Source organism: Toxotes jaculatrix, chromosome 6 (assembly GCF_017976425.1).
Source record: "Toxotes jaculatrix isolate fToxJac2 chromosome 6, fToxJac2.pri, whole genome shotgun sequence".
Classification (NCBI taxonomy): Eukaryota; Metazoa; Chordata; class Actinopteri; family Toxotidae; genus Toxotes; species Toxotes jaculatrix.
In genome coordinates this window covers 24,605,581-24,625,415 of record NC_054399.1, presented here as the reverse complement: position 1 = coordinate 24,625,415, position 19,835 = coordinate 24,605,581, and the positions used below count along the sequence as shown (strand labels likewise).

Genomic DNA, 19,835 nt, shown 5'->3' with positions numbered 1-19,835 from the left:
CGGACAACCAGACGGCCCGGGACGTGACTACCATTGCCAAGGCAACCGCATGCCCCCCATACACACACAACCCCCCCACACCCCGCCCCTCCCTCCTCTTCCTCTTTTTCTTACTTTACATTCTTCCTCTCTCCATCGCTTTCTCCTCCCGTCCCGCTCTGCACTTCTTCACACACACACACACACACAAAGATATTGATTTGAAGCACACCTACACACATGCACACACTCTTAAAAATTTTACACGCGACTTAGAAAATGTGTTTTGGAATATTGAATGCAAAGTGGAAGTTTAAATAAAACACATGGAGGTAAATAGTTTCTCTTTCTGTGTGTGTGTGTGTGTTGCAGGGTTTCTCTGCACTCAGACCTCAGTTGCTCCTGACTCGTTGTAATTCTATTGCTGCGTGTGTGTGTGTGTGTGTGTGTGCAGTAGTGATAGAGGAGAAGACTGGAAGGTTAGTTTTTAATCAATACAACTTGCTGACGCTGGGACTTTTCTACCTCACTCCCTCGCTCCCTCTCCCTCCCCCTGTGTCTCCCTATGTCTCTCGCCCTCTCGCTCGCTCCCTGCACTGCAGCTCCTCCCTCTGTCCTGAGAAGACTCAGAGAAGATGAAACTCTCGCAGGCCAGACAGAGTGTGTGTGTGTGTGTGTGTGTGTGTGTGTGTGTGTGTGTGTGTGTGTGTGTGGAGTAATGTTACCACACAGCGGGCTGATGCTGACAGCTGTGATTCAGACTGTAGATACTCATCACAGAGAGACAGAGGAGAAGAAAGAGAGTGTGAGTGAGAGTGGATGAGGATGGAGAGAGGATTTTACGGTTTCCGTCCAAATGTGGAGCAGATGTGAACTGAATGCCATGAAGAAAATATGAATCAAAGCATGTTTCCATCCACTGCTGTTATGAAAATATTTGGAGTTTGTTCTTTACCTAGCTGGTGGAGCTAATTCTCCAGTCAGGTGCAATTAAAACCACTACAGAAGAAGAAGATGCAATAAGATAACGCAATTAAAAGAGAACCAGTTAAACCTCAGTGACAGTGACAAACATGGTAGAAAACATGATGGAAATATGACATATGTTTGTTTCATGTATTAATTTAATGAATGTGACAGCTGCCTCATGGCTCTACACAGACCACATGTTTCTTGTCTCTTTGGTCAACGGTTAAGTCACATGCTTCATGATTTATTCACTTTGTGTTTATCGATACACAAACCTTTCCACCTGAGCCAAGACTAAAACACTTTTTTTGATATTTCATGATTTTTTCCAATCAAATTTTTTATACACAAACTGAAAAAGGACAGACCAGTGGATGGAAACTCGCCTACAGACAGAAAGGTAGAGAGGCTTTAAAGGGCCGGTCCGTTGTTTTTCATATTCATTCATAGAGAAACTTTCCACACACCGACAAAAAAATGTAAAAGAGTCTCTAAGCAACGCAAAAAACAACTGGTAAGAAACTTTGACTGAAACTAAAGGGGTTTCATGTTGGGACACAGAGTCCACTCATTATTAATACGTCCTTGGAGAGAATGAGCCTGGAAAGGCAAACAGTTATGTGAAAATCTCATTTGTGTGACACTGGTCAAGTAACATACCTCAACAATCACACCCTCTCACACTGTGCCCATGTTTGGCCAATGGCTGGTGTTTATTTTTGTCTGGCCTGTAAAGATTCACGTGATTGGCTGCCTTTGTTTACCTGCCTCACAAAGCCTGACTGTGTCTCGCCAGCTGAAAACACCTGTTTTAAGTCGTTGCTACAGATTTAAATTGAAGCCTGATTTTGGCAGATGCTTCAGCAGAGATCTGACTGATGACAGGAAAAGTTTATTTATTTCACTCCAGACTGACATGAACTCTGCTCTGTCCCAGGATCATATTCACGGAGCCTTTTCAGAAGACAGTCAGGGAAGGAAATAAAACAGTTGTCAAATTAGTTTTATTCAATAAACAAACATTTGTTTGGTCAGAATCTGCTTTAATTTGCTGAGTTTATATTCCACAAACTGTATAATCTCTCTCTCTCTCTCTCTCTCTCTCTCTCTCTCTCTCTCGTAGTGTTTCTATGTCTCTCGCCCAGACCTGTCTCGTCCTGAGTCAGCACTTCACACACACACACACACACACACACACACACACACACACACACACACACAAATATACACAAACATACACACTTTAACACAGTGTGGGTGAGTCATGGGGTGGGCGTGGTGTTTTTACTGTGTGTGTCTGTGTGTGTGTGTGAGCTTCACCTTGAGGACTGTGTGCAAATAGGACACAGATACAGAAGATGACTACAAACACACACACACACTGTGGGGAAAGCACCCTGCAACGTCTGCTGCTCAGATGAAACCTAACCGAACACACACACACACACACACCCACACACACACACACTTATTGATTAGATCATGGCTGACTGTTGTATAGTAGTGAGTATCGTGTGCGTGTGTGTAAGTATGTGTGTATTTGGTGTGTGTGTGTTGGTTGGCACGATAAGGTGCCAACTCCCCTCCCTCCATCTTCATCTCCATAGGCAACCGCCACTGTCGCCCACGGCAACCACCACGCTGACCCATGTGGGCAAGATGCCCACTCTCACACAATGCCAGTGCCATCTGCCCCCCACTCCCCCTGAAAAAACCTATACACACACACAGGAATGCACAGACTGTCCAGTTGGTCACCATGGCGATGAGAGGAAGAAGTGTTTACTGTACTGTCCCATGACTCTCGCTCTTTAACAGAACATCGACCGCCCACGGTGACTTTGTTCCCTTCTATATGTGTGTGTGTTCTTATGTTGATCTTGTGTATGTGAGTGTGTGTCCTGCTCTCAGGTCACATCTGTAATGCGACAGGACTCTGTCTGTCAATCTACACTGTACTTTAACCAACAGCTTTATACTGTACATGTGAAGACCTTCATGGACATAATTCTCTCTTTAGGTCCAAACCATTTAGTCAACTCCAAAGCCATTTCCTAGCACCAAGTCCCCCCAAAACCAAGTCCCAGCTTTCCAAAAAATGGCGCTTCCCACAACCCTTCTCTTTCCAAAACATACTCACTCTCTCACATTGTCCTCCATTGTACAGAATTCCTAAGAAGATAACATACTTTCTGTCAAATCCTCATTAGTCCAAGTCAGAGAGACAAGACCACAACTACGTCCCAGAGACACAGACCAGGAATAAATAACAGGAGTCTGTTTCTGGCAGCAGTGACAAACACCTGGCTCATGTCTTCAGGAGTGAGTGTATATGCGTGTGTGTGTGTGTGTGTGTGTGCGTTGGCCTGTGACAGAGTCAATAAATCGACAGACTCGTTCACTGCAGGCCACCACAAACACACACACGTGCGCACACACACACACGCACACACACACACACAAACACACACACACACACACACTAAAGCAATCAAACATGTCTCCACTGTCAACAAGAGGACTCCCACCTCACTGTCATCTCACTACTGTGTGTGTGTGTGAGTGTGTGTGTGTGTGTGTGTGTGTGGGATGAGTTAAGTCAAGGCTGCCCAATCGTTACACTCTTCATAAATCAGGTGGCAAACAGACCCTGACCTGGAGAGACACACACACACACACACACACACACACACACCCAGCAGTATTCAGTTAAATGTGGATGTTGCATTCACTGACCACTTGCTCTACAGGAAACATTAGAGCATTTCTCTTCCAGTCTTTGTGTACAAGCACTTACACCAAGGCCACGAAAAATCCTGCACTCTGATTGGCTGTCAGGTTTGTTAAAATCACCTCAGATGTAGTTATGGTCAACACTTTAACCTCTTTTCTAAATCAGAGCTGAAGGTGACGACCTTTGTTATAACTGTTGTTGTGAAGTTGTGAATACACTATATGGCCTATAGTATGTGGACAGCTGAACATTCCCTCCTTATGTGACAGTGTCACAGTCTCACCTGTCACACAGAGGGAGGAGACGTACTGTTGTTTAAATATGGTGATAATGATGCCCATCTGGACTCAAGATGGCCCAGGTGCGTGTGTGTGTTACCTGTGGCTGCTGAGGGATGTTAAAGCCGGGGTCTCTGGGTCCGACGCTGACGAACCGCTGGGCTGGAGAAGTAGTGGGGGTGGAGTAGGCTGTGCAACACACACACACATAAAAAGGTTAGTTTGCCGAGGTTTATCATTTCTTCTTGTATCTATGTCAAACCTCTGCTCATTCATTTTTTCATTTTTCATGCCTGTTTTTTTCCAAATTCACTAACTCTCCTGTAGTTTCAGATCCAGCCTTAGACCAGATACTACTATCCTAACTCTACAGACTAGCTCAAAATATATTTATGAAACCAGCTCCATGACATTTAAGCCTAGTTTAGCACAACGACTGGAAACAAAGGGAAACTGTTAGCCTATATCCATAAAAAAACAAATCCACTTTCCAGCAACTTCAAAGCGGCCGACATCGTTAACACTGTTGTTCAAAGCACTCAGAAGATTAATAAAGTTCTGAAAGAGGTTTGGGAATTATTAAGAACATCTAGGTCATGAGTGATGACAATGATTTATTTTCTTCTAGATATTAAGTCAATTTGAACTACAAACTGTTTTCCAGCAACTAAAAACAGCAGCATTAAATATATATGTTCATGTGTTGATGAGTGTAAGTAGGATTAAATATTTTGGCACCAACTGTGTCTGTTTTTGCCAAAATGACAGGAATCATCACTAAACCCTGAAGTGAAACATAATCCAAAAACAATAGGATTCACTTCTCACAGATTATGAAGCATTTCTTTAGATACTGAAGTAAATATTCCATTAATAATTTAAATATTCAGTTTATTTTCTCCGTTGTTGTGGAGGCGTTTTGGCCTCCAGGAAAATGTGATCCAAATACTTCTTTTAATTTGCAGTATACTGTGATTTATGAATGCTAGATTCGTAAAGTTAAGAATAATGGTGATATTATATAATTGGTCCTGTGTGTTTGTGCATGTGAGTGTGTGAGTGCACTTACTGGGCGAGGTGGGCGAGTTGCCTCCCCCCTCGGTGGAGGAGGTGGAGGGTGGCTTGGCGTCAACGGGCAGTGGGACGGGTCGGGCCATCGGGGGTGGCGGAGGGGGAGGCAGCATGGGTGTCGGGAGGAAAGGGTTGTGGACCTTTCCCTGGGAGCTACCATTAGGCTGAAGATGGGGGGAGGGGGGCATTAAATACAAATATATACATATGCACAAGTACAGAAAATCATCAACAGGTCGGTCACATGGTTAACCTGTAACAGCTCAACTCTCTACTGTCCTCTGTGTGTGTGTGTGTGTGTCTGTGTGGTGTGTGTGTCTGTGTGGTGTGTGTGTCAGCAGTTTTCCTGGCTGGTCATAAAGAATTCTGCTGCTGCTCGCATTTTATCCTGCTAATCTATAAGCATAATACCTCAGTACCTCGCCTCACCTCTCTGCCTCCTCCGGTCTTCCCTCCTTCTTTCCCTCCACTTCTCTCCATTTACAGGTTCATAGTCTGTATTTATGTACTGTACTGTCCATGTCCACAGCTCTAATTCATCAGTACAGCAGTCATGTCTTACTCACCACTCTGCAGAGAACAGTTTCTTTTATTAACAGAAATAATGTTTTCATTCTATCCACCTTCAGCAAACTCCTTCCTGATGTTTTTTTTCACATTAAAAGCCCTCCTGTGAAGGACAGGCTGTTTCATCCATGATCATTTAACATTGTTTGGGTGAAGTTGAACACTCAACATGATTGTTGTTGTATTGATGGATTAGTGCAGTGGAAATGGGCATTATACAGAATTTATCAAGACAACACGTAAACATGGAGTAGGTTTGTATTAACTAGGGAAAGGGGAAATTCAGGGAACTTGAGGCCTGTCTCTGATATAACCCTGTCTCAGATTAAGGCCTGAGGTAAAATGAAGGCCCTGGACACTATTTGAGAAAATGTGGTCACATGGACGACACTAACAAAAGGTAGTGCTGCGTTCAGTGTCAGCAGACTGGAAGGAAAAGGAAAAACATCCCTTATTCCGCCTCTGGATCGTTCATGGATTATTCCAGGGTTAGCCAGGGAGCTAACCCTGTAACAGCAGATAAACTGTAATAAACTAAGTTGGCTTCTTTTGTTGTGTGATGTATTTGGAGCAGTTTGTTACCAAGTGAAACCAGATCCAAACAAATAGTGTGTGAATGGTTTCATATCAGTGTCAGTATGACTGGGTCTTGTTTGAGGCCCACTGAGCTTTTTGTCAAAGTATCTGATATCAGGTCTTTTTTCACATCCATGTTGATGACCTGCCATGATGACAATCATGTCTTGCTGACATGTGCTGTATATATCACTTCCACTGAATCCATGCATTTTGTCACTTAGCTCTGTGTGAGTCACTGAAAGTCACTGTGTAAAAAAATCTGGACAGAAAGTCACTGAAAGCTCGGACTCATCTGTTATTTACATGTATCAGGACATGATGTGTTTTAGCACTCGAGTCCTTCATGTCCAAATTTTACTACGTACACAAAAAAAACCCAGACTGTGTGTGTGTGTGTGTGTGTGTGTGTGTGTGTGTGTGTATGCATGTGCGTGGTGGTAGGGGTGGTGGACGGTGTATTGATTCAGTGTCTAGACACAGATATATCAACTATCTCACTGCAGACAGAAGGCCACACGCACGCACACACACACACACACACACTGCAGTGTTTTCTGCTCTTGCCAACAGATACTGATCCCACCGTTGCAGAGGCTGGAAAACCCAGATCAGATGTGTCTCTGTGTACTTCTGTATATTCATATGAGTGTGTGCATTGAGAATGTGTGCATGTGTGTGTGTGTGTGTGTGCTTACGTTGAGGAAGCCCACCTGTCCGGCCTGCTGGGCGGAGTCAGGACAGACCAGTTGGACAAACTCCTTGAGCGTCTCCTGCGGGTGATACCTGATGGCTGGGTGGGAGAAGTAGGAACCGGGCTGCTGCAGGATGGGGGAGGAGGAGAAGTGGAGGCTGGATGGGGGAGCGTGGGGACTCGCTGTGGGGAGAACAAGGGAGAGAGGGTGAGGAAAAGGGGAGGCAGAGAAACACAGAGAAAATTATTAAGGCAAAGCAGAGTTGGAAAGGTGAAGTAGAGAGTTAATTGAGGGAGGGGGCAGATAGAGGAGGAGGGGGGAGTAAAGAGGGGGAGGGAGGGGGACATTTAAAGTTGATTAAAGGGGGCGTGGATTAACATGCAAATACATGATGACGGACACACAGCAGAGCGCATGAAACAGTGACAACAGACCATAATGCACCTGTCACACCAGCTGTCAATCAAAACCAGTGTGTGGAGGTCAATGACCATCATTTATGTTGCTCCTCCTCCTATTTCCTCCTCCTATTTCCTCCTCTCCTTTCCTCTCATCTCATCTCCTCTACTCTTGTTTCCTCCTCTCCTTTCTTCTCCTCTCCTCTATTCGTTTCCTCTTCGTTTCCTTTCCTTCTTTCTACTTTTGTTTCCTCCTCTTTTCTCCTTCTTTCCTTTCCTCTCATCTCGTTTCCTCTCCTCTCCCCTCTAGTTTCCTTTACTCTCTTCTTGTTTCCTCTCCTCTCCCCTCCCCTCGTTTCCTCTCCTCTCTAATCTAATTAAGGATCTAATTGGTTTAATATTCTCTGATTGGTCGTTAGTGGACAAGGCCTCGTTAAGGACTGTGATGTATAGAGCTCTGAGCAGAGAGAGAAGAGAGGAGGAAAGACAGAGACGTAACAGAGGGCAGAGAGAGAGGGAGGCAGACAGAGATAGAGAGACATTAGAAATGATAGAGACAGAGGGAGAGAGGGAGAGAGAGAGACATTTAAATGTATAGAGAGAGAAGAAGGAGAGAGAGAGAGGGATGGAGGGTTAAAGCTGCTGCACTAATTCACTTAAAGTCTGCTGTGATTTATCACTCTGACAATACACACTGACCGAGTGTGTGTGTGTGTGTGTGTGTGTGTGTGTGTGTGGGTGTGTGTGGGCACCCTGTGGCCAGTGTATTTACAGTAATCAATGGATGGATGGCTTTCTCTGCCTTCTCTCTTTCTCTCATACACACACAAACACACACAAACACACAAACACACAATGGGACACTGTGTAAGTACATTAATAGAAGTGATCTCACTCACTGTGCAGGCATGCACAACCATCTGTGTGTGTTTGTGAGTATGTGTGAGTGTGTCTGTTCAGACGTGGCTGACCAACAGTCGTGTGTTGTAAATAAATTGTGTTGCATTTTGGTAACAGCAGTTTGTCAAGAATTATTTCTGTGCACACGAAATAATCAAACCGCTTTTTCTGTTTTCTCTGTTTGTACGAAATAAACAAACGAGACGCAATGTCTTCGTCTGAGAGCGTTCGAGGAGAGCGAGGCCTTTATGCTAAGCTAGGCTAAGATGTTTCAGACATGTTTCAATCTGCTAATTGTACTCTCAGAAAAAACTAAAAATCTTAATTCCTTTGAAAACAGTTACATGTTGGTTCTGCAGAAACCGAAGCAGAGGGCAGCAGCAGCTTGTTGAGCTGATGATAACTGGATAACAGTCGGTGAGTCTCTGTCGTTGTCGGCTCTGATCAGATTTTTCAGGCAGCATTTGTTTCACTGTGTTGAATCCCTGTCACCGTCTGTCAGACGGAGGACACAGGACTGCATCAGTTTAGTGCAGCTTCTTTTTATTTTTTTTATCTAGAACTTGTATTGAGCTTAATTTAAAAGTACATCCAGAGCAGAAGCCGACACTGACAAAAGGCAGAGTGTGTTTCAGACAAACTTCTGGACAACATCTCATCCAACCTCGTCTGCAGTGGGTGTTTCTGTCCACACTGAAAACCCTGCTGTCAAATCCTCCTCCAGGCTTCATCCCACTGCCTCTCTGATCTCTCTCCTATGGCTGTGTGTCGCTGTAGCGTTTACGCCGTGAAACATACAAACGTGGATAACGGTGAATGAGCGAGGGAGAGTTCAAACCTCCTCCTCCTCTCCTCCACACAGATGATCCATCACTGTAGAGTCTGAACATATTACTTCAATATGTATAACTGTCAGACAAACGCAGAGGAGTAAGGGGTAGAAGTATAAAGATGCATAAAATGGAAACCAATAATAATAAAAATAAAAGTACAAGGTTGAACAGAGTGAAAGTTTTACTAGCGCCTCCTAGAGGTCGTAGCATTCATTACAGCCTCAACACAAACAACAAACTGATGATTTATGTGTTGTTACAGCAGCAGAGATAAACATGTAAACTTCTCTCTGCTGGACGTTCTCACTGAATTCATATTGATCGTCTCATCTATCTTCAGGCGAAACAGCAAACAGGAGGATTTTCCAAAATGTCTGAGTCTTCCTTTAACAACAGTGTGTGTGTGTGTGTGTGGTATCGAGGACTGACGGCCTGCATGTCGAACACAGAGGAGAAGGCCGGGATTAGTTCCACTTTGCAAATTGCCTCGCTTCACTGCTCAGGCGCCCTGCTCCTCCTCTCCCTCCTCCTCCTCCCCTTCCTCCTCCTCACCACTTCATCTCTCCCCTGCCAACTTTTTCCATGAAGAAGATATTTGCCATCAAGACGTGGATTGATAAACGATAAGAAGGAGGAGAAGAATTAAAACAGCAGAACTCCTTCCCTTGCACTGCAGGGGGAAAGGAGGATGAGGAGGGAAAGAGGGATGGAGACCAGAAGATCTGAAGAAAGAAGAGGAGGAGAAGGTGATGAGATGTAGTCAGTCAGCTGAGAAGGAGGCGAGAGAGGAGGAAGGAGGGGAGAGGGAGCAGCAGAATGAGGAGGTGGAGGAAATTACCCATCACTGTGAGTATGAATGGAGATGGAGACCAGGAGGAGGAGGAGGAGGAGGAGAAGGATGGCTAACATGGAGGTGGACAGAAGGAAGAGGTAAGAAGAAACTCAGACTGATCTTTGCACCACAAACTCAAACTAATCCCGTGGAATCATCTGGATCTAGATCACAACAAAGCGTCTCTGATGAGGATTCACGATAACCGTGTTTTACTTTCCAGAGGCAGGAAGTTGACAGAGGAGCGCCCACTGTACCTCTGAGCCCTGCAGGAGCTCAGCTGCTGCTATCAGCTCACAAATCATCTTCAGTCCTCTACATGAGCTGGATTTTCCTCCCACAGAGTGACGAGAAACGTTCAGCACTAAACATGTTTCACCAGCAGCACCTGGATGGCAAACTCACGTCAGCCATTTGAGTCTGCTCGGGCTGGTCTTCGCAGGTCCGCCTGGGTCCAGGTCTGAGCTAAATCCTTCTGTTTTAGAGGTGAACTCCCTGATTTGTGTGTTTTTGTTTGAACAAAATCACAGATTGTTCCTTGTTGTAGTTTATTACACTCAGTCCAAATGATACAGGACACGTTATGTTAAGGCACACACACAGAGACACATACACATACATACAAACAATGAGACACACACCTAAACAGAGACACACAAACACAGACACGGACACACAGCGGCAGGAAGGAAGTGTTTTCAAGTTGTAGGATACTTTTATCAATCAGAGGATAAAAACACATCGTGAAGAAGAGGAAAATGGGAAGTTGTGAGTGGGGGAGCATGACAGTAGAGGGGTGGGGGTGAGGAGGATGTAGTCATAACACACACACACACACACACACACACATACACAACCCTGCCTAAAGCCTGCAGGTGTGAGTCTCTACAGGTACGTCCTCCTGATCTGCTCTCCTGCGGCTCCTCCTGACAAAACCCACGATTACTAACAGGGGAAGGAGGGGTGAGGAGATGTGAGTGTGTGTGTGTGTGTGAGGGGGGAGGAGTGAGGGAGGTGAGGGGGTGGTGGAGGTTTGTTGGGGTTGACTGTTGAGGACCTCACCTCGAGGCCCGGTAATGACGGGCCGGTGATGGTGTGTGAAAGCCGTTCGGGGGGAAGAGGAGGAAGAAGAAGAGGAGGAGGCGGAGGAGGCGCCACTCGGTGAAGGCACGGCGCCGCAGAAACCAGACTTCTCTGACTTCTTTAGAGCGCCAGCGGGCGACGGCATCCCTGCCAAGAACCATGATGATGAGGATGAGGAGCGGGTCATGGCAGCGTTTCGCTTTTGCTTGTTTTTACATTTTTATGTGGCTCCAATGGGAGGAGAGGAGATGGGAGAAGGAGGGAGGAGGAGAGATGTGTGTGTGTGTGGGGTGGGGGGTCGGTTTGGGTGGGGTCTGAAAATCAGGGAGGGAGGGGCCAACAGAATTGATGCACAGGGCTGCAGGGCGTCACAGGGAGAAGTAAGTGTGAGGGCGGGTGTTTGTTTTAACGTGATCATCTAGTTTTACAGTCAAACAAATGAAAGTTCAATAAATAAATAAAATGCCTGAAAAAAAAAATAAAACATTAAAAAAATTACAGAATTGTTTTTTTTAAATGACACTTTTACTACAGTATTATAAATAAAATAAACAGAAACTAAAAATCAACAGCATGTTATTTGGCTTAAAGTTAAATTTAAAATAAAAAATAAATAACAATTATAAATTTAAAAAATGTTTATTTTTATTTATGATATAATAGTATTTACAAAATAGAAATGTATTATTAATGAATTAATGAAATATTTCATTAATTACTTGTATGATTTAAAAAGAAGGGAAAGAAAGGTAATATAAAGAAATTTATTTTAAATTTATTTGTTACTTCCTAAAAAAACAAAAAACAGAAAACATAGAAATTGAAAACTGAAAATATAAAGATATTATTTGTACATTACAGAAACAGAACACGATTCTTCCCCTGCCATGTGTCCTAAACTCATGAACGTCCTGTGATCTGGAGACGACGTGGACTCCAAGTGACCTGCAGCATCAGAGTCTGCCATGAACTTAGTGAGGGACGGAGGCGCAGGGGGGGAGGAGGGTGGTGTGTGTGTGTGCGTGTGTGTGTTTGTGTGTGTGTGTGTATGTGTGAGAGAGAGAGAGAGTGATGAACAATTGAAGAGGTTTTGTCAGGTGGAATTGAATCTATCTATCTATCTATCTATCTATCTATCTGTCTGTCTGTCTGTCTGTCTGTCTGTCTGTCATCTCTATTATCTCTCATCATTCCTCCTTCTCCAGATACTTTCTTTTCTTCTCTCTATCCATCCATCTTCCTCTTGCCTTCCCCATTTGTGTCTATCTTTCCTCCTCCTTCACTCCTTCATCCCTCCTCTTCCTCCACTCAACTTCTTTCTTTGTTGTTTTGAGACAGAAGATATCACCTCCAACACACACACACACACGCACACACACACACACACACACACACACACACACACACACACACACACACACACACACAGTGTATCATGCACAGTGTTTCAGTCCGTGTTTTTTCCTCACAGAAATCGACCAATAAATAAACAGCCATGATGATGTCATCAGCATGCTGCCAGGTGGGTGGGGTGTGGTGGGGTGATGGGTGCTGCACCCACAGGTGCCTCCATACTGAGGGGCGGTTGAAGAGGAGAGGCGAGGAGAGGAGAGGAGAGGAGAGGAGAGGGAAAGGGGAAAGGAAAGGAAAAAAGGAGACAGAGTGGAGGAAAAAAGAGGAATGCAAGAACGGAAGGAAAGGAAGAGAGGAAAGGGGAGGAAGGAGAACAGAGTGAAAGGAAATGAGGACAAAAGAAGAGAGGATAACAGATGGATGGAGGAGGAGAAGAGGAGGAGCGAGAAAAGGAGGATGGAAAGAAATGGGTGGGAAAAGATAAGTGAACAGAGGAGAGGAGAAGAGAAGAGGCGAGGACAGGATGAAAAAAGGAAAGACAAGAAGAGCAAGTAAAGAAAAAGGAGGCAGGAAATGAGAGGAGAGGAAAAGACAAAAGAAGACAAGAGAGTAGAGAAGGAAGGAGGAAAGGAGTGAGGAAAGGGCAGAAGTGGAGGAAACCAGAGAGGAGATGTGAATGGAAAAGACAGGAGATGAAATGACAGGATGAGAAAAGAAAAGAAAGGAGAGGCGGAGACAACAGAGGAAAGTCAAGAATAGGAGAGAAGGAAATCAGAGCAAAAAGAAGAAGGGGAACAGGATAGGAGGAGAGGAGGAGACAAAAGGAGGAGATGTGAGGGGATGAGAGGACAGAGAGGAAAGGAGGAGGATGCATCCAAGGAGAGGATGAGAAGATACAGAGCAGGGAGAGAGAGAAGGGAGGAGAGACTACAAATGAGGAGTGGAGGAGGAGAAGAGGAGACAGCAGAGGAGGGAGGAGCTCGGCAGGAGGAGGAAAAAAAAATCCACCAGACTGAACCAGACACGTCATGACACCAAACGACAAACCAAAACCCTTCCAGGTATCATCTACCCATCAGGAGGAGGTGGAGAGGAGGTGGAGAAGAGGAGGAGGTGGAGGCGGAGGAGGTGGAGGAGGTAACGGATTCACAGACACGTAGACAGAAAATAAAAAGGCGTGTTCACAGTCTTTACCTTGTCGGGAGATGAACGAGCTAGCTAGAGAGCCACGCAGCTTATATCCAGCTTTCCACCGCGAGACGGAGGAAAGAAAGAAAAGAAACGAACAGAGGAAAGAAAAAGAAAAGCAGCATGAATATACTGACTGAGAGAGAGAGGTGGAGGCAATCATGGGTATTTATGCCTGTGTGTGTGTGTGTGTGTGTGTGTGAGGGGGCAGATCTCTGAGAATATAATACACACACACACACAGCATGGAGTGTGTTCCTGTTTACATCTGAATCCCGGTGATGGATCGTGTGTTTACACAGCGTTAGCGTGTTAGCTGGATCAGTGTGAAGAGGGAAAGGCCTCTGTGTGTGTGTGTGTGTGTGTGTGTGTGTGTGTGTGTGTGTGTGTGTGTGTGTGTGTGTGAGGGAATGTACATGAGAGACAGACTGGACATCTACTGTTCATCAGCTGTGATCGGAAAGTCAGGGAACAGAGGATGACCAGAAAATAGTGTGATCCCACCCACAGCAACTTACATGGCTGGATTAACCTGGGCCCCACAGAGCGAATGCCCGCCCCCCCCCAACCCACCGCAACCACCCGCCGCAACCCCCCCCCCCCCCCCCCCCCCCCCCCCCCCCCCCACAACCACCCCCCACCCCCCTGAACATCATATCAAGACACCAGGTAAGGGTGGCGGACAGTGGAGTTCACACTGACAGAGGTGAAGCCTGGCTCTCTCTGAGCTGCTCAGCTAAATAAACTGCTTCAGCCACTGATCAAGAATTCATGGTTAGTAACAGAACCTTCCAGCCAATCAGAGAGAGGGAATTTTAGTGGCTGTGGTATAGAGACAACACACACACACACACACACACAGGCATAATTACCAAGACACAAAACTACTTGTCTACTTGTCACCTCTTAGCTCTGAGTCATCAATACACATGTGTACACACAGTCTCAGTCTCACAAGTGTAGTGTGTTTACATGGTTTACATACTTACATGTCACCCTCTCTCTCTCTCTCCTTCACACACACACACACACACACACACACACACACACACACACACACACACACACACACACACACACACACACACACACACACACATACACACACCCCCCTCCCTGCTTCAAGCATCACTACACACTGTTACATGAAAGCATCGCTCCGTTTCCCAAGCTGCTTTGGAGCGGCAGGTTAAAGTTGGGATGTGTATGAAGTGTGTGTGTATGGTGGAGGAGGGCGGGGTATTAGGTCTGGGGTTGGTGGTGAGGAGGGTGGGGTTATTAGAAGGGGGGGGGGGGGGGGGGGGGGGGGGTAGTTTCTGTGGCAGCGGGATACCTGGCTCCACGTCGTGCCAGCTGCTGGCCTGGCTGCCGCTGCCCGGAGATCGACCCTGACCCGGGTAGTAGGACTCCTCTCCTGGACTATCCACGTCCTCCTCCATACACTTTATCCTCTTGGCAGAGCTGAACACACACACACACACACACACAGGAGAGAGAGAGCAGAACTGTTAACTCCTCTCAGTTTGCTTAAATTCACTGGCTGATGATAATAAAGTGTCTGTGATGAGTAGAGATGAGGCGTGACGTTTGTTTCCTTGATGAGTAAAACAGGCTGATAACAGATTCAGGAGATGAACACTCATTTGCCTTCGCTCAGTCAAATACAAGCTCTGCTGGTTTTTCTTTGATGCAAATCTTTTATATCATAAAAGTATGATAATCTTTTTATGATGTGATGGTATGCAAGTGGTCCTTCTTTGAGGTGGCCCACCTCTGCTCTGAAGCACTGGAACAAACCCTGGGTTTAAAAAACAACAACACAAAATCATAATGTTCTCTGTGCTGCTGAGTGACTGGAGACGTGAGACGTGAGACGTGCACTGAAAACTCCACAGCATCTGCCTCCAGGGGCCAATCTGCTGAGTGTTAGATCTTTATTTCTCCTTCAGCATGTGACAGAGTTCAAATAATTAACAAATAAAGTTTAGTTTTCTAAGTTTTTAAATAGCATACAAATGTCTCTGTTTGACCATCAGTAACACAGAAAACTAGGTATTTTGCTTCTTCTACAGCGGGTGTCAGCGCTCACAGCTCCATGTGTACAGCCTGTGGGGTCATTAATACTGGTCTGCATTCACGTGAACCGTATTGCTGGACATGGACAGGTCATGAAACATCAAGCAGATCCTGGAAGTTATGGTCTGCTGATGCGTATCATATAATCTGAGTTTAAGAATCTGAATCACGGAAAAGTACGACACCTGAAGCAGAGACTAGGATCTAAATTTAGGCCCTGATTCCTGTGGGAGATGCAGTTACAGTTCCTGAGTTCCTAAAAACATTCATGGTTTCCTGGACAAGGTTCTTTCCTCTCTGCTGCTGCTTTTCACTGAGCTTAATACAGTTTAATGAGGCACCAGGGTAAATCTGATTTTAACAGAAAGCTCTCAGTCAGTCAGAGCGGCCTTTTGTCTTTTGGTCTTTCATGCTTCTTGTGTAAGACGTAGCTAAGGGAAATGAAGTCAAGAAATTTTTAATTAATCAACCATATCAACATGTCCGACTTTGATGAGAGGTTCTCCTCTAAAACCCTTCCTGGTGTCTGAAGGTCTGGAGGTCTGGAAGTATTTAAAGTCAGGGTTCGTAATAAATTATGTCAAACAGTGTTTTAAATAAAGCCTAGGCTTAAAAAAAAACAAACAGTAAACACGGCCTTTAATGAGCCTGCTGCACGCTTCACTAACCTTCACTCTGCTGTTGTTTCAGGCATTTATGTGTCATGTAACACTGAGAGTTAGATCAGCAACAGGACTGCTCATTAACACACACACACACTCAAAGATATACACAAGTTTGTATATGAGTTTGTGTGAGTGTGTATATGTTTCTGTGTATGTGTTGTGTCTGTGACCTGCCTGTACAGTGAGGTGTGTATGTATGAATGAAGAGTCTCTGACATTAGTAAAGACTTCAAGATTTAAAAGATTTCCATATGGATCTGCTTCACCGCGCTGCAGCTGTGTGTGCGTGTGTGTGTGTGTGTGTGTGTGTGTGTGTGTGTGTGTGTGTGTGTGTGTGTGTGTGTGTGTGTGGGAGGTCTCTGGAGAGGTGTGTGGAGTCAGAGAGGAGAAAGACAGGGAGTGTGAAAAGACCGAGGACACACACACAGAAACACACACACTCAGCTAATCTGAGTCAGTAGTTCAGTATATGTGAGTGTGTGTGTTTGTGAGTGTGTGTGTGCGTGCTGCAGGGCAGGTATCTCAGCAGACAGACAGACGACTTTTGCGACCGCATCGATTTAACAGAGGAGGTCAGGGCAAACCCTGCAAGCATGTGAGTGTGTGTGTGTGTGTGTACTCTAAGTAAGCTTTGTGAAGGCTAAACATGAAACCATACTGCTGAGAACACACAGCCCTGCAACACATCACGTACATGAATGTGTGTGTTGTATGTAACTGTTTGTATTTGTTGAGATGTTTGTTGATGTTTGTGTTTGTTGAGATTCTGGTTTATGTGTTTTTTGACTTCCACTTGAAGATCTGAACTCTGGGGGGCCCGATGGTCTAGGGGTTTACGACACTAACCACGTAAGCACAACATCCCCAGTTCAAGACCAGTTCTGGTCTCTGTTGAGTTCATGTCAGTCCCCTCCTGTATGCTGACGAATAACGGCTAAAAAACTTCAGGTCCAAAAACACTTCAAGTGTAATGTGTAAGTAAGGTATATTTTATAATAAGTGCGAAGTGACAAGGTGAGAGGAGTCTGTCCTCAGCCTGCTCTGCAGCAAACAGCAGACAGACTCAGTCAGAGAGCAGCTGGTGAACATGGTGGAGCATTTAGCAGCTAAAGAGACAGATATTTCCCTCAGGAGCTGGTGGAGACCAAACACAGAGTAAAAGAGAGGGAACATATCAGCTTAAAAGGTGATGATCTGTCAGTGATCTGTAGGCTAAAGGACGGCAGCTGAATTCTGACTTCTCTCTCTCAGTCACATTAAAGCGTCGAGACGTACAATCATACGAGGTGTAACATGATGTGCCGTTTGAGCGGCATTGTGGGAAATGCAAAACAGCTGCAATCAGATCTGGGATCAGGCCAAAAGAGATCCATATGTGTGGTCAGATGTAAAGAGATGTGTATTATACTGAATCCCTTTAAATCAGATCAACGTCACAGTGACCTGATGGAGCAGAGACTCAGCTGTCAGTAGATGTGTAGCTCTAGTGTAACAGGGGTGTCTGTTTTCTGATTGGCTCTCCTGTTCTCTGCTGCCAACATGTCACAATAAGAACTGTGGACGTGGGATTTGGGACTGGGGAGTGTGTATGTGTGTACCTGGAGGAGGAGGTGCTGGGCAGGGGTCTCCTCATGGCTCCTGGACTCATGCTGTAGTAGGAGGAGCTATCCAGGTCGGCCAATGAGAAGTTTGGACCGGTGCCAGCTGCGATGGGTGCTGAGACAGAGACAGAGACAGAACAGATTAGTACAGACCTGTTAAGACCTTTGACATCCAGCATGTTCTGGTTTCTGGTCTTCCCCCGGGACGTTCTCCACCTCAGCTGACTCCTTATAACGTGAAGGAGCGGCGGCTCTCATGTCTGACATGTCTAAAGTTGGGACCCTACAAACGTCCTGAACCTCCCCTCGACTCTGTCCTGATGCTGGATCAGCTTTCTCCTGCAAGTCACATCCTCCGGGAAAAGGCCTTGATCCTTCAGGTCCTGTTTCATTTACAGTGGATCAACAACATAATCACCGACCGCACCACCTCCCTCGGCTGTCAGCTGAAGCCATTCTAAGATTTTTTATTTACAGATCAAACATTAGCAAACGGCTCCTGATGGGGCGAGTGTATATTATGTAATAGGAGCAGCTAGTTCATGACATTAGCATCTACAAGCAAAAACAAGTTGCACTTTTCTTCTTCTTCTCTCTTTCTCTTTCCTTCCTCTCTGATCTGTCCATCTTCTGCCATTTACCCTCCTCCACATCTCTCTATCTGTTCCTCTGCTGCTCTCAGGGGAGAGCAGCTCTTCCACAAAGGCTTGCGAGGGAGGGGTTTGGTGGGGGGCAGAGGGAGAGAGAGGGGGTGAGAGAAAGAGAGGGAAAGAGGGAGAGAGGGGAGAGAGGAGGAGAGAGAGAGAGGGAGTGTGGGGGGGCAGTCGGCTCTTTGTTGTCAAATGCTTCAATTTGAAATCCTGCTGAACAAAGGCAGCAATCAGCTTCAAACCCGGACATCCGTCTAGCCCCTCGCCTCCAGCCCCCCCTCAGCCCCCCTCCATCCCTCCTCTTCATCGCTTTATTGACAGAGAGCATGATGGCGTGATGGGATGAAAGGAGGAGGAGGAGGAGGAGGAGGAGGAGGACTGACAGGATCTGGTGGGTAGTTTTCTGCTGAGCTCAGCACCGTGAGCTCGCTCTATCTATCACTCTCTCTCTGCCCTGCAGAGACAGTACCCCGGCCTGACAGAGCTGCACGCACACACACACACACATACATACACACACACACTGATGATCACACACCATCACAAGTCCACTTAGTTTAGATGTGCAACTGTATGCGTTTCATATACGACTATGCAGAGCGACAACATGTGTGTCTGTGTACATCAGGAAAACAAAAAGAGGCTAAAAATACAGAACTCAAGCTCCAGTGTCAGACTTTGAACAGTCCAGATACAGAACTGACGGCAGCAGCCGCTGCTCACAATGAACATGAAAGTTACTGTGGATGTTCATGATCCTCTGACCATGGATCCTTCTGATTCTGGTGATCCCCGTTCCTGTGAACCTTAAGGTCACTAGTGAGCTTCCTTCCTCTGACCTTCAAGGCACCACCCGCCCACAGAGCAACACACACTGGAGGGTGTTGACACAGTTGCTGCAACTGGAAAAGCAACAGTTTTATCGCAGTCACTCTGTGAATTAGCACATTGCTGCCACCTGATGTGTTGAGTGTAAGTTCTGGACGTCAGCTGAGAGGACGCTCTGCAGTGTGTGTCCCTCTAACTCACAACTACCTGTCGAGATGCACTGATCTCTTCCGCCTTTGTTTCCATTTCTGTTGGAATAGATTCTGTCTCTGACATCAGATTCTGTCCTGGTTCTTAATCCCATTTACAAAGCTCTGATTGGCTCAGGGATTTTATTCCAGCCAGGGCAGATCGTCATCTGCCCAGCCCCAGACCTGTCTGAACCTCTGACGAGGCGTAAAACAAATCCTACTCCAGCACCTTTGCATTTTAGCTGCACTGATAAAACTCTGAGATTAATCATCAGGATGTTGTCTGTTCATATTAATGATAATGATAATAATATACCTTAATGTAATAATAATAATATACTTTATTTAGCACTTATCAAAACACAAAG

The 19,835-nt window shown here is 45.6% G+C and overlaps 1 protein-coding gene across 4 annotated transcripts in view; it reads right to left on the bottom strand.

Moving 5' to 3' along the window:
* The window catches only part of nfia (nuclear factor I/A), a 113,205-nt gene that overhangs the window by 6,307 nt on the left and 87,063 nt on the right, over nucleotides 1–19,835 (bottom strand). The window contains exons 5-11 of one of the 4 annotated variants that reach the window (XM_041039788.1): nucleotides 17,796–17,913; nucleotides 14,790–14,917; nucleotides 13,463–13,513; nucleotides 10,895–11,062; nucleotides 6,873–7,051; nucleotides 5,030–5,195; nucleotides 4,061–4,149 (exon numbers count right to left, since the gene is read on the bottom strand). In XM_041039788.1, coding sequence (XP_040895722.1) covers nucleotides 4,061–4,149; nucleotides 5,030–5,195; nucleotides 6,873–7,051; nucleotides 10,895–11,062; nucleotides 13,463–13,513; nucleotides 14,790–14,917; nucleotides 17,796–17,913 — 899 coding nt within the window. The remainder of the gene's footprint in view (nucleotides 1–4,060; nucleotides 4,150–5,029; nucleotides 5,196–6,872; nucleotides 7,052–10,894; nucleotides 11,063–13,462; nucleotides 13,514–14,789; nucleotides 14,918–17,795; nucleotides 17,914–19,835) is intronic. The other 3 variants (XM_041039785.1, XM_041039786.1, XM_041039787.1) reach the window with 3 other exon arrangements.